The sequence below is a fragment of the Coregonus clupeaformis genome, chromosome 10, assembly GCF_020615455.1.
Source record: "Coregonus clupeaformis isolate EN_2021a chromosome 10, ASM2061545v1, whole genome shotgun sequence".
Classification (NCBI taxonomy): domain Eukaryota; kingdom Metazoa; phylum Chordata; class Actinopteri; order Salmoniformes; family Salmonidae; genus Coregonus; species Coregonus clupeaformis.
The window spans coordinates 27,578,445-27,593,217 of NC_059201.1; the positions used below are offsets into that span (position 1 = coordinate 27,578,445).

Consider the following 14,773-nt stretch of genomic DNA (forward strand, 5'->3'; position numbering starts at 1 on the left):
GACATTCAGAGACTTGTCCCAAAGCCACTCTTGTCTTGGCTGTGTGCTTAGGGTCGTTGTCCTGTTGGAAGGGGAACCTTCGCCCCAGTCTGAGGTCCTGAGCGCTCTGGAGCAGGTTTTCATCAAGGATCTCTCTGTACTTTGCTCCGTTCATGTTTCCCTCAATCCTAACTAGTCTCCCAGTCCCTGCCGCTGAAAAACATCCCCACAGCATGATGCTGCCACCACCATGCTTCACCGTAGGGATGGTGCCAGGTTTCCTCCAGACGTGACGCTTGGCATTCAGGCCAAAGAGTTCAATCTTGGTGTCATCAGACCAGAGAATCTTGTTTCTCATGGTTTGAGTCCTTTAGGTGCCTTTTGGCAAACTCCAAGCGGGCTGTCATGTGCCTTTTGCTGAGGAGTGGCATCCGTCTGGCCACTCTACCATAAAGGCCTGATTTGGTGGAGTGCTGCAGAGATGGTTGTCCTTCTGGAATGTTCTCCCATCTCCACAGAGGAACTCTGGAGCTCTGGAGCTCTGTCTAGGAAGAGTCTTGGTGGTTCCAAACTTCTTCCATTTAAGAATGATGGAGGCCACTGTGTTCTTGGGGACCTTCAATGCTGCAGACATTTTTTTTTTGTCTTTGTGAGTGATTGTTTATTGTGAGAGCGAGTAGCTCGGTTGAGCTACTCTTCTGTTTGTACTTGCCAAACGGAATAAACTCTGGACTTCTGTGTTTTACCTCCTGCGCCTGACTCCTTTATTCACACCTCTTCACAATTGCTGGTTAATGACCTGTAAGTACGCATTTCACTGTTAGTTTACACCTGTTGTTTACGAGTCATGTGACAAATAATATTTGATTTTATTTGCTTTGATTTGCTGCTGCTAGTACAAACACACTACTTCCAAATACACACCTCCTGGGAACTGGGAACATGTCTCTGACTCTAAGCTATTCCTATGGACCTGCTCATTTGTGTCTCTCTCTGCATATATTCTCAGTAGCACTCGTCCTGATGGACCTGAGTCAGATGCTGGGGCCTGTGGTTCTCAGGTCCCCAGCCTCCAGCCCCCTGAGCCACGCTGAAAGATAATTCCCCAAATGGCTTCATTAGAGGGGGTAAGAAAAGGAGAACCTGGTGGTGTGGCTGAGGAACAGAGAGCAGATGAAAGAGCTGCTAATGGACAGAGCTATGTGGCTGATAAGGCCTCCAGACACCATGCCGTGCAGGTCTGTTTTACAGGATCACTGTTTTATAGCTAAACACCACATGCCACGGTCCACAGCCAGGCCTCTGCTTGATATGACTGGGGATACAGGCCACCTAGAAGACAGACAGAGAGAGAGAGAGAGAGAGAATAGTCAACATCTACTTCTTGGATCAGCGGAAGGGAATACCTGAGATGAATGGATGACAGATAGAACACTACACGCATACAGAGGGAAACATATACTCAAATAAGTTCTCAGCTTTACTGACAGACTGTGACCAGACTGAGTGGAAATCATTGCTTCTGTAAACTACCTTGTTCAGACACTGCTGATGTAAAGTAGGGATGTGGGTATAGACAGTGAAACATAGAGAGGCAGAAACAGGAGACAGAGAACATCATCTTCATCACTGTTGCTGATGCACCCAAATCTCTCCTCTCTCAAGTCACCTCAAACCCCATCTCACTCTGGCTCTTACGTCCGTGCTGTCTGCACTTCATCATTTATTTCCTCATAGAATCATAGCTGCAGCAAGGGTGCTGGAGGAGCTGCCAGAGTTATAGAATTCCTGCTGTCTGTTCAGAAAGAAATGAAATTATTCAGAATACTACACCAGAAGTAGGCCTATAATTTAGCCACAATGGACCAATAGCTTCTTTAAAAAATGTGCCTAGCTGTGGTTTGTGTTTATGTAGCCCAATCACAAGGCATATATCCTAGGAATGCACGCAAATCTGTCAGTTAACAGCATGCAGCCAGAACAAGCTTTTCACAGTATTTCAAATACCATCGGAGGAAAACATAGGTTGGAAAGCAAATGTATCCTGGTTAAAAGATAAGAATCTAATCTGACTGTAGGCTACAAAATAGTTTATTAACTTCCAAATAGGCCTATTGAGCGAACATTGTTTTACAAAGTATAACAAGAGAGATAGGCTTTTGGTGTGAGAGTATCAGCCATCGCCGGCGAGTGGGCTGCACATCATTGGGTGAGTCAGTGAAATTGGAAAGCTTTTTTAGGATTATGTAGAATTGCATGAAATGTGTTTATAAAAGGCCAAATTCTTCCCAGACCTAAGTACAAAAGAAAATCCCATGTGTGAAAGTTCTGTAAGTGCCTCTACTCTAATGCTCTATGCCACTACGCAAATGCGATGAAATGCATGCACTGCTTGATTTTTTGTATCTGTTCCGATACCTCAGAGCCCCCCAGGTCACCCCCCTCTCGCGCTCACTTTTTGTTCCAGCACATCTCGATTTACAACTTAAGCACTGGTTAAGTCCTTAGTGATGTGGACGCCAAGGAACTTGAAGCTCTCTATCCGCTCCACTACAGCCCCGTCGATGTGGATGGGGGTGTGCTCTTTCCCCTGTAGTCCACGATCAGCCCCTTGGTCTTACTGACGATGAGGGAGAGGATATTTTTCTGGCACTACACTGCTAAGTCTCTGACCTCCTCCCTGTAGGCTGTCTCATCACCGTTGGGGATCAAGCCTACCACTGTCGTGTCGTCAGCAAACTTGATGATGGTGTTGGAGTCGTGCGTCGCCACGCCGTCCTGGGTGAACAGAGACACACACCATCCCACTCGCCCCCGTGGCTTGTGCTCTCCACTCCATTGTACAGAGCTGATAGCTGGAGCATACTGGGAATGTGCCTTAATCGAAACACTCTCCCTTCTAATTAATGGCAACCAGATAAAAGAAAGGGAGAGGACGGGATGGGTTGTGCGACCTTTCTCTCCTCTCTTTCTTCCTCTCCTCCGGTCTGCTCCTCCCTGTTCCCGGGGTGAATGACATGTTTTCAGCCGACTTAATGGGTCAAAACAGAGAGCAGGATGGGGGTGTGCGTCTGTCTACAGGGGTGTAGAGAGGGAGCAGGATGGGTGTGCGTCTGTCTACAGGGGTGTAGAGAGGGAGCAGGATGGGTGTGCGTCTGTCTACAGGGGTGTAGAGAGGGAGCAGGATGGGTGTGCGCCTGTCTACAGGGGTGTAGAGAGGGAGCAGGATGGGTGTGCGTCTGTCTACATGGGTGTAGAGAGGGATGGAGGGAGCAGTGGGGAGAGAGAGAGGGTTGCAGGGCTAGAGGGAGGGACAGAGAGGAGCAGAGGGATAGAGAAAGGGATGAAGTGTAAGGTTGGCTGGAGGCGTGCAAGTGATAGAAGAGGGTTGGAGAGCGAGATGAAGGGGACAGAGAGCGTGATGGAGTGGGCTTATGCACAGCAGACCTAGCAGACTTCAACAAACAGACTCTCCACAACCTACAGGCAATGACCTCTATTCTCTCTAACCACTCTACTGAGAAACCTACCCATCTGGCCCTGGTCTCTCCAGATGATGGCTGGCTGTCACACTTCAAAGTTCCACAACCCTCTGCATTAAAGCATTACTACAGCATAGAGCTCTGGAGAGCCCATGCCACCACAGGCCCAGGTTGGGTTAAGCTCCTACCTCATTCTACCACATCCTCACAGCATATGTGGGTTTATCATGGGAGATGCTAATAGCTTCTACATCTGAGGGCTCTTTGCACACATCATTAATCATGTCTAAAAGGCCCTCTCTAGAAGGTCCACAGAGTGTGGCACAGAGGTCAGAGGTCAAAGTGATAGCATTGGAGGGGTTTCGGATGGTAGTCTGGTAGTTTAAACTGCTATCCTGATGGGAGCAGCTGAATTGCAACCAGGCACTCAGTTAGTCCCCATATGAACTGATAGCAGGATGTGATAACCCCAGTTGACCTCCTTCAGACAGCCTCTGGTAGAAAGGGTCAATGAAAAGGTCAGAGGTGGGTGGCCTACATACGCAGACAGTAACTCACAGCATGCAGGGCTAACAGCAGGGCTACCCAAGTCTGGAGCACTGATCTGTGGGTAAGAGAGAGAGGTTAGGGAGGGGATCAGGGATCACCATGAGGTCATCACAGCCACCCAATTACAGATAAGTGTGTGTATGTGTGTGTGTTTATTGTGTGTGTGTGTTTATTGTGTGTATCTGTTTGTAATGTCCTCTACTGATCTGATGTTTAGTTATGTTTGCACATAATACAGAAAAAATGGTTTATGTTTCTTTGGAATTATTTCAAGTATCAAAGGTTATCTATTTCACATTTTTCTCAGTATTTATTACACAATGTTTTGGGAAACACTCAAGTAACAGAGTCTATAACTAAACATTGAGACAGCTGAACAAAGTAGCTGAACAGTGGAACATTGACTAATGACAATATTAGCACAGGCAATAACAATAACAAGAATAGTGACATCACAGTGATGTGGTTATTGTGCTGTGCGTCTGTCTGTCCTCTCTGTGTGGGGTGACACAGGCAGCTCTCCGTAGCCCACTTGAACAGCCTTGAAATCTCCCTGGGTATGCAGACGTCACAGTATTTACAGTATGTACGCAGAGCCCTCACTTCCCTGCTATGTCAGTCCAGCCTCTGACGAGCGGAAAAACCATGCCGGAACTAGGCATGCACACATGCTGCAGTAAAACTAGAGGATACACTGAGCAAAGCTTTACAACCCAGTTTATCAATTTCTCTCTGTGTGTGTGTGTAAGACTGTGTGTGTGTAAGACTGTGTGTGTGTGTGTGTGTGTGTGTGTGTGTGTGTGTGTGTGTGTGTGTGTGTGTGTGTGTGTGTGTGTGTGTGTGTGTGTGTGTGTGTGTGTGTGTGTGTGTGCTGACTAAAAGGTCAGCTTGAACTTTCCAGTACACTAAACAAAATTATTTCTGTGTGACCAAATCTCAGAGACAGACAGAGAAAGAGAGAGACAGAGAGATGGAGAGAGGGGAGGGATAAAGAGAGAGAGAGAGATCTGTCTGTGTGTGAGAGATTCTATTAAATCTCCCCAGCAGGCGACTTGATTGTCCTATGAGGTCATTCCCTAGAGCAGTGGTATTCAAAGTCGGGGTCGAACTGCAGTGGGGTCGCCAAAATAAAAAAAGATAAAAAAAAGTATTGTATGGGACAATATTTGAAAGATAACATTTTATTGAGTAAATGTACTTACTGGTTTCTTTTCATCTTGAGAAGAGAGAAAAATGCAATGAATTGAAGGTTATTTGTTGATGTAAAAAACTAAATGTACCGATTTTAAGGTTGTGTGATTAGATATGGGGCATGGTTCCACCCAGGAAGTCTCTCCCGTCCCTCCATGAGGAAGGCCATGTCCAGACCCTTAGGGCTTGCACAACTCATCCGGGTGTGATGTATGTCGTATGTTGGCAGGTTCTAACACCTTATCAGCAAAACTCTTGACTCAAAGGGGAAATAAACACTACACAGTGTGCCAAATAGTGTGCTGAACTGTGTGCCAAACAGTAAGTTATATGGTAATATCTTAGTCAACCACTCCCGCTCATTACATTTACATTTTAGTCATTTAGCAGACACTCTTATCCAGAGCGACTTACAGTTAGTGAGTGCATACATTATTATTATTATTTTTTTTTTCATACTGGCCCCCTTGTAGCTCATGGCACTACAGAATGGAAGGAAGGTGGAAGCTCGCTCAGTTCCTTGCTTGTTCTTTCCTATCTTTAACAAAACCTTTATTTTCACATCCTCTTTCCTGTCACCTTCCTGCAGGGGTTTCTAGTTATATCCCCTCCCTGCATCCATCAATCAATCCCCCCTCAACCTGCTCCCTTCAGCAGCCCCTCCCATCATCAGCCACACCCCTTCACACAATATGGTCTATTACTGTGTAGACAGTCCGGCAGGCTGGTTTTCATCTCATAGCATGATCATATCAATTATCATATCATCTTGACTCCAGAGTACCCATCCCTGCCACTTCCACCACCCTCTTTTCTCAAACACGCTTCTCCCAGAGTACACATGATTCATCCTAACTCCACTTGGCCAGGCACCGTTAATCCCCCATTTCCAGTAACCTCTCTTCCTGGGTGCTGTATAGCTGTGCCAATAGATTTACCACTCTATAGAAGCACACAGACTGAGTGCCGCACTCTAGGGAAATAAAGAAGGGCAATAATAATGTCCATACATACGTAATGACATCACTGGCAGACATACTGAGGGGTTTTCATTTGTCCTTGATTCACTGCAGTAGGATTCCTGCTGACAGTTTTATTTAGTGATGATTACAATCACATTCCTCCATTTCCCCCTCTCCTCTGCCAAAGATGCCTAAAGATAATGTTTTTCAGTTGTTTTTCATCATCACAAGACTTCATGGTAGAGTTACTTGAAAAACATTGTCAAATGTCTGAGCTGAGGTCGTAGAGAACACTGAAAGAACGGGATAGGTGAAAGCAAAATCCCACTGGGCACACACTGGTTGAATCAACGTTGTTCCACGTCTTTTCAATTACGTTGAACCAACATCCCAGTAGGATGGCAGATACTGTTCACTATTTAGCTTTCACCTGTCCAGATGGATAGCGATAAATGTCATTGTCTGTATACACACACAACCACCCAAAGGAAATTAACCCTAGGATGCATATTAAACATGACGCCCCAAGAATGCATATGCCAGGTCAAAATGACCCGATAATGTAATATCTGTGTTTTATTTATATGGGTTATATTATCAATTTTGTGGAACATAATGATTTTGAGTGATGATTTGGACCTTTCAATAATTATTTTATTGTTTGAAATGTGTTTAGTCGCTCTTCAACAGTTTGAGACACATTTCAATGATAACATATTATGAAAATTCATAACGGCTATTGAAAATATTAGCATACAATCAATCTTACAATCAAAGTTTCACATTCAACCTTTTAGTGTAAAGAACAAAATAAAACCATCTGAAGCATGTTTTATAATATTGCAAAACATTTATTTGAAAATCCAAAGTTCATCATCAATATAAACGACAACACTAACAATTGTGAATTTAGAAAACATAAACACTAAAAGGAACAAAGTGTGTGTGTGCGTGTGTCATACTTACTTATGCTGTCTTAGTCCATGCATTTGTTACAAACCACAAGCATGTGACTGTGCTTTTTGCAGACGGGTGTGTTGCCCTGAGAACACCAGCAGCTGACTATTCTATCCTTTGTGCTTGGGCAGAGCTGGCACCTCTTCCTCTTCTGGCCCTGGCTGCTCTGAGTGGTGGTGGCATGGCTCTCTTTCATCACCCCACATCTTTCCATTGCCTCAGTTCTTCTGTGGAGATGGGAGAACCTTCCAGAAGGACAACCATCTCTGCAGCACTCCAACAATCAGGCCTTTATGGTAGAGTGGTCAGACGGAAGCCACTCCTCAGTAAAAGGCACATGACAGCCCGCTTGGAGTTTGCCAAAAGGCACCTAAAGGACTCTCAGACCATGAGAAACAAGATTTTCTGGTCTGATGAAACCAAGATTGAACTCTTTGGCCGGAATGTCAAGCGTCACGTCTGGAGGAAACCTGCTTATCCACTGTGACACAGTCGCTGGGGATGAACCTTCCTCCAAAATTTACTAGGAAAAGGTCCCACACATACCGGAAGGCTGCCAGGTGGTCCGTTGCCTCTCTGAACACTGGTCCTCTTGTCATCAAGCATCAGGTAGCGACGGATATCCTCAAATCTTCCGACCGACATGGTGGCCTTATACATTGGATTCTGCAGTTGATCCAAAAATAGCTCCCGTGTGGAGACATCCCAGCTGTTCTGTACGCCAGCGAGGAGGGTTAAACCAATAAAGGCCTTTAGACCTCTCTCCACTCTTCCCCTTTTGCTGTCGCTGTTCTCCGTCCTTCTAAATTTGTACACTTTAGGACCTCCTCAATGATGTTGTCATTAATGAACAGCTCCCAGGCATCTTTTGGTGACACAACTGTTGACCCCGGCACAGGCCCTGGGCAGCTCCTCAGGATGTTATGGCTTCTGGTCCTGCCTTTAGTGGGGGGGATGTTCACTCCAGTAAGACCCATTTTTACTCAGTCTATTTGACTGGTTTTCACTCTCCTCAGAGGAGGAGTCCTCCCCACCTGTAGAATCATCTAGGACAGCTGGACTACCAGGTGCATCCACAACTCCAACTTGACCCACAGGCACATAGTCTGTGGCATCTGAATTGGATATCTCAGATTCTGAGTCAGAGGCACCAATGGCTTCCTCATCCAGCATCTGTAAAACCATTTTGGTTGTATATCTGGCAACATTCTTATGAGCCTCCTTATGAAACTCCTTTTACTCAATGAGTTAAAAAGGATAAATGAAAATGGTGATTAATGAACATTAAAAACAAGATATTTAAAAAATACTTTATTAATTACATTGATTTTATTGTTGTAGCAAAAAGAAAGGTCAGTTTGATGAGTGCAATGCAGTGAATTCCATAGGAAATACATACTGGTCATATTTGACCCACATATGAAAACTTGGGATAGTGATGCAAAAACGATGTTTACTTAAAAAATAAGAAATTAAACAAAACTAGGATGTTGGAACATTAAAGAAACATTATTCAATGAATTCCTGGAATATTAGATAATGACATTTTTGGGGGGGGATCAATACAGCAACAAAAAAAACATTTGGCCGGGTCGTTTTGACCCTGCATATGCATCCTAGGGTTAACAGTGAGGCCACCGGTCAAAATGGAGTCTAGACTATTATTGACCATTCTCAAAGCCCGCTCCGCAGTGAAGGGTCCCCTGCAGGCTCCAGGCTCCAGAGAGCAGGAAGTTTATGGCCTGATGCGTGTTTGTCTTTGTTCTAGAGAGCAAAGGGGCTTTGTTCTACAATAACAAAAAGAATCCCTAAAACAGGAGAGAGGGGGAAAGTCTCAGTATTGTTTGATAGTTGGTGATGGCTGAGGACCCTGAATAAAACAAAGCCCTGGAGTCAATTACAGCACGGCCAGTATGCTGACAATATCAGGTCGCACAAAAAGCCATTGTCTGAATGTTTATTATTAAAAAAGAATGTATCATTTCTATTTTGTCTACTCAGTCAGGAAAACCATCAGGTCAACCATCATATGTGTGTGTTGTTCTTTGCAAACTGCAGGTTCATTTACATACAGTGTATTTCCTGTGTAAGTCCCTCTGTGGGTCGAAAGCCCCCTCACTGGATAAGACCTCGGTTCAACTGGACTATTTAGGACAGGCAAAACTACCAAATTCTGACAATATGAAAAGGTACTGTACATACACAATGTCCAGAGGCGATGAAGCTACCTTCTCATTGGGAGAGGCTACAGATCATCATCAGACTACACATATTTCTATGTGGCTAACTTAACTGAAGCCTGTGTGATATCTAGCTGCCTGGGGATTCTGACATTAGATAGTGAGCAAAGATAAACTGCCATGAGAAAATGACAGAATTAGTTAAGTTTCTCTGAAAATCTCTGCAAATGGCAGCCCAAGATTCATCAGACACCTCGTGTACAGCTCATCTTCATCTCTAACACACTACTGATAAATAGGGCATTTCATCTAGTGATTTATGTAGACTATGTGAGAAGCGCTAACTGCAGTGGTGCGTCTGTAACTCTCTGACACAGGAGACAGTGCTAGTGTGAGAGAGGCTTGATTTGTTCATTAAGACATACAGGAGACAGTGCTAGTGTGAGAGAGGCTTGCTTTGTTCATTCAGACATACAGGAGACAGTGCTAGTGTGAGAGAGACTTGCTTTGTTCATTTAGACATACAGGAGACAGTGCTAGTGTGAGAGAGGCTTGCTTTGTTCATTCAGACAGACAGGAGACAATGCTAGTGTGAGAGGCTTGCTTTGTTCATTCAGACAGACAGGAGACAGTGCTAGTGTGAGAGAGGCTTGCTTTGTTCATTCAGACAGACAGGAGACAATGCTAGTGTGAGAGGCTTGCTTTGTTCATTCAGACAGACAGGAGACAGTGCTAGTGTGAGAGAGGCTTGCTTTGTTCATTCAGACAGACAGGAGACAGTGCTAGTGTGAGAGAGGCTTGATTTGTTCATTCAGACAGACAGGAGACAATGCTAGTGTGAGAGAGGCTTGATTTGTTCATTCAGACAGACAGGAGACAGTGCTAGTGTGAGAGAGGCTTGCTTTGTTCATTCAGACAGACAGGAGACAGTGCTAGTGTGAGAGAGGCTTGATTTGTTCATTCAGACAGACAGGAGACAATGCTAGTGTGAGAGAGGCTTGATTTGTTCATTCAGACTGACAGGAGACAGTGCTAGTGTTAGACAGGCTTGATTTCTTCATTCAGACAGTCAGAGAGAGCAGATATAGAGGTGAAACAGTGTTTTTACTGTTCCTTTGATATCATTTACCAATCATTTATCAGTCACCCAGGCCTCCCCAAACATCAACAACTTAGGAGATCTTCTGTCATGTGAGAGAATGTGTGGGGTTCACTTCAAAGAGGAAGTTGAGTGTAGTTTAAGACCTTCTCTCTGATAAGAATCACTGGGTTACATTGAGAGAATGATGCCTTTGCTTTTCTGTTTTCCCAGAGTGTATCAAGACTGGGGCAGCTCCCTAATGGTCATACAGAGTGTAGAGTGTAGACAGGTATCAAGTGAAGTAATGTGTAGCCTCAGTGAACACTTACAACTCTCATGTCATTTGACTTTGTCCCTCAGCATGGAGTGGAAGGACCAAATGGTGCAGAAGGCGAAACATCTGAGGTGTAAAGTAACATTTTTAACATTGTAAATGTTAGACATTGTATATTATGGGTGTATATTAAAGATACGTACACTACCAGTCAAAAGTTTGGACACACCTACTCATTCAAGGGTTTTTCTTTATTTTTACTATTTTTTACATTGTAGAATAATAGTGAAGACATCACAACTATGAAATAATACATATGGAATCATGTAGTAAACAAAAAAGTGTTAAACAAACCAAAGTATATTGAGAATCTTCAAATAGCCACCTTTGCCTTGATGACAGCTTTGTACACTCTTGGCATTCTCTCAACCAGTTTCACCTGGAATGCTTTTCCAACAGTCTTGAAGGAGTTCCCACATATGCTGAGCACTTGTTGGCTGCTTTTCCTTCACTTTGCGGTCCGACTCATCCCAAACCATCTCAATTGGGTTGATGTCGGGGGATAGTGGAGGCCAGGTCATCTGATGCAGCACTCCATCACTCTACTTCTTGGTAAAATAGCCCTTACACAACCTGGAGGTGTGTTGGGTCATTGTCCTGTTGAAAAACAAATGATAGTCCCACTAAGCCCAAACCAGATGGGATGGCTTATCGCTGTAGAATGCAGTGAAGCATTTATTTGAGCTGCGATTTCTGAGTCTGGTAACTCTAATGAACTTATCCTCTGCAGCAGAGTTAACTCTGGGTCTTCCATTCCTGTGGCGGTCCTCATGAGAGCCAGTTTCATCATAGGGCTTGATGGTTTTTGCAACTGCACTTGAAGAAACGTTCAAAGTTCTTGAAATTTCCGGATTGACTGACCTTCATGTCTTAAAGTAATGATGGACTGTCGTTTCTCTTTGCTTATTTGAGCTGTTCTTGCCATAATATGGACTTGGTATTTTACCAAATAGGGCTGGCTATCTTCTGTATACCCCCACTACCTTGTCACAACACAACTGATTGGCTCAAACGCATTAAGAAGGAAAGAAATTCACACCTGTTAACTGGCACACCTGTTAATTGAAATGCATTCATGAAGCTGGTTGAGAGAATGCCAAGAGTGTGCAAAGCTATCATCAAGGCAAAGGGTAGCTATTTGAAGAATCTCAAATATAAAATATATTTTGATTTGTTTAAAACTTTTTTGGTTACTTCATGATTCCATATGTGTTATTTCATAGTTTTGATGTCTTCACTTTTATTCTACAATTTAGAAAATAGTAAAAATAAAAAATAAACATTTAATGAGTAGGTGTGTCTAAACTTTTGACTGGTACTGTATATTAAAGGCCGAAAACCTGTGGCACCATATCTCTCAACAAAAGGTCTGCCCATTAATTTTTATCAACAGCAGCGGGCGCATCATCTCGATCTCCGAACCGTGTCCCCGGGCTGTGAATAAATGCTGGATAAATAAGGCTTGTGTAGCTCTGCACACCACAACACTTAGCCTCCTACCAGTCAGTAAAATAACTACTCCAGGTTATATTGACCTGTGTATCTATGGACACCACTCCTCCTCACAGAGACAGATGGGTCATTCTACCAATGGCCTTGAATGAGAATGGCCAAAGTTCAGCCAACCACTCTCCCACATTCTAATGAACTACAGGGAAAACATCTAGTGTCCTCCTCTCTTAGCGCATTATTCAATCCCTTCACATCTGCATGTGACATATTGTTCAGTGGAGAGCCATATTAATTCCATCAGCACAGCGCATGTCCAGGCAAAATACTAGAATGGTGACGTCATGTGCAGGGTGGATGTGATTTCACGTGTTGACCATAAGATGGCACTCTCTGACACCTAGTTGAACATAAACCAAGAAACACACAGGTTTCTTGGTTTTCATTCTGTATCATTTGGGGTACCTATGCAACCTGAACATTTCTGTCTTGCCATTGAAACACCTTAATATCTCATTTCTTTAAGTGGGCTAATTCTGAGTGGGAAAAGACCATGACAAATGCAGTCTTTTCAAGCATGCCAGTTCAATCTTATTTATCTTGAATATAAAGGAATGGTATTTTTAATGACACAATTAGGTAAATTGATTTCCTGTTAATCGTCCAACAAGCTCTCACAGTCTCATGTCAGAATTAGATGTTTCTTAAATGTCAAATTTCGAAGTTGTTCCAAACGTAAAATGTCGAAGTGTTGAAGGTTAAGTTTAGGCATTAACTCTGAAATCCCAAGGTTAGGCATTAACTCAGAATAGTTTAGGTAAAGGTTAAGGTTTGGGATAGGCTTAAAACAAAAATAACTTTCATCCGCTGGATTCAAACATGCAACCTTCTGCACCAAAGGCAGATGTTTACACACATCCGCCATCCTTGTGCACAACACCCTAGTCCACAACACCCTAGCAAAACCGAAACCTACTTGAATGTAACAGCGCTCACTGTTGCCCCTAGTTGCCGGTTTCGACGTCATCTCCCGACGATTATCTGACATGGATGGACGTCTAATCCTGACTTGTATCACGGGTGACCTGGCTGTAATTGTCATGCTACAAAGACTGGCTGAGTTTTATTCCCTACCAGGAGCAATGAGGTACACTGCACTGTAATTAAACACAATATTCAAACTCCCTATGGTGATTCTTAATTGATGTCGCTAACCCAGAATGTGTGGACAACAGGTGCTATTTAATTTATCAAAATATGCCATTACAAAATACCCGGTATCCTATTCTATTTGAAGCAAATGCTGTTCAACTGTTAAACTCGACATCAACTTTGACAATAAAAAAAGCACAGTTGTGAAATAAAGGAGTGGGATAAAGCAACATGCAGGCTTCTACTGTATATTTGTTTGATTAACTCTCAGTGACTATAATAAACCACACAGTGGAGATTAAGATCTAGAACCCAGCTCCAGATTATGATTTGTCAATTTGGACTAATGATACTAATGATGATTGACAGGTAGCAACTCATAGCCCTAATAATATCCATAATGGCCATAATAATGTGAATAACCTGATGAGTAGCTAGTTCAGAGCACATTTTGGATTAATGATGATGGACATTATCACCCTAATATCCGGATGAGTTGCTTGTCCTCTGAATAGCAGCATTGGATTATTGATCAATTTATACATTTCTGCTGTCACATCAGTCATGGCAATCAGGTGAGCACCTTTATAAGGGTTACTCACATACACCCACAGACTGTACACACACAGCAACCATGGAAGGCACAGAGTGACCCAAATTCTACATCCCCATGTCCAACGCTACAGGTGTGGTGCGGAGGCCTTATGAGTACCCTCAGAGTCATATACATGTATATATAGAGTTGGGCCAATGCGGTTTCTTTCTTTCTGAACATTACGAGAGTGCCACTTTCTCCTCCATAGCCTTTGCTAAGTGATAATTGACGCTTCCACTTTGTGCTGTTTATTTCTGACAGTTTTCAGAACACCACCAGCATAGAATTAGGAATTAGAATATTAATTTAACTTAATAGGATCTCTATAACCACAACACAGTACTGACTTGGATACAAATTATCCCAATTCTAATCAATAACAATTTCTGTTAAATTCACTGCTCTGTTTTGCTTGTTTAGAGTGGGTCATTTCATAGGGAACTGTATTGTTACATCACCTACATTTCAAGAAAAAAGGCACTAATATGGCGTCCGTTCTAAAACCTGGCCCAACTCTCAATAAATGGTACCCTCAGTGCTAGCTGGTTGATCCCTGGGCCTACGCATGTCTGTCCGCATACATGTTCTTCCTCATCATCACCTGCTTTCCCATCAACTTCCTCACACTCTATGTCACCATCGAGCACAAGAAGCTGCGGACAGCCCTCAACTACATCCTGCTACTTCCTCTACGGCCTCACCGGCTACATCATTGAGGGCTTCTGCGCTACCCACGGCGGCCAGATCGCCCTCTGGGCCCTGGTGGTGCTGTGTATCGAAAGGAGGTTGGTCATCTGCAAAGCCTATTGCAAACTTGCGCTTCAGGGAGAGCCATGCCATCATGGGTGTGGCATTCACCTAG

The 14,773-nt window shown here is 43.6% G+C and overlaps 1 protein-coding gene across 1 annotated transcript; it reads left to right on the forward strand.

Moving 5' to 3' along the window:
* The first annotated feature begins 13,950 nt into the window (after window positions 1–13,950).
* On the forward strand, window positions 13,951–14,773 carry LOC121574955 (rhodopsin, freshwater form). Its single transcript, XM_041887660.1, is given in 4 exon segments — window positions 13,951–14,046; window positions 14,454–14,590; window positions 14,592–14,709; window positions 14,711–14,773. Coding segments are annotated over 4 exon segments (414 nt in total).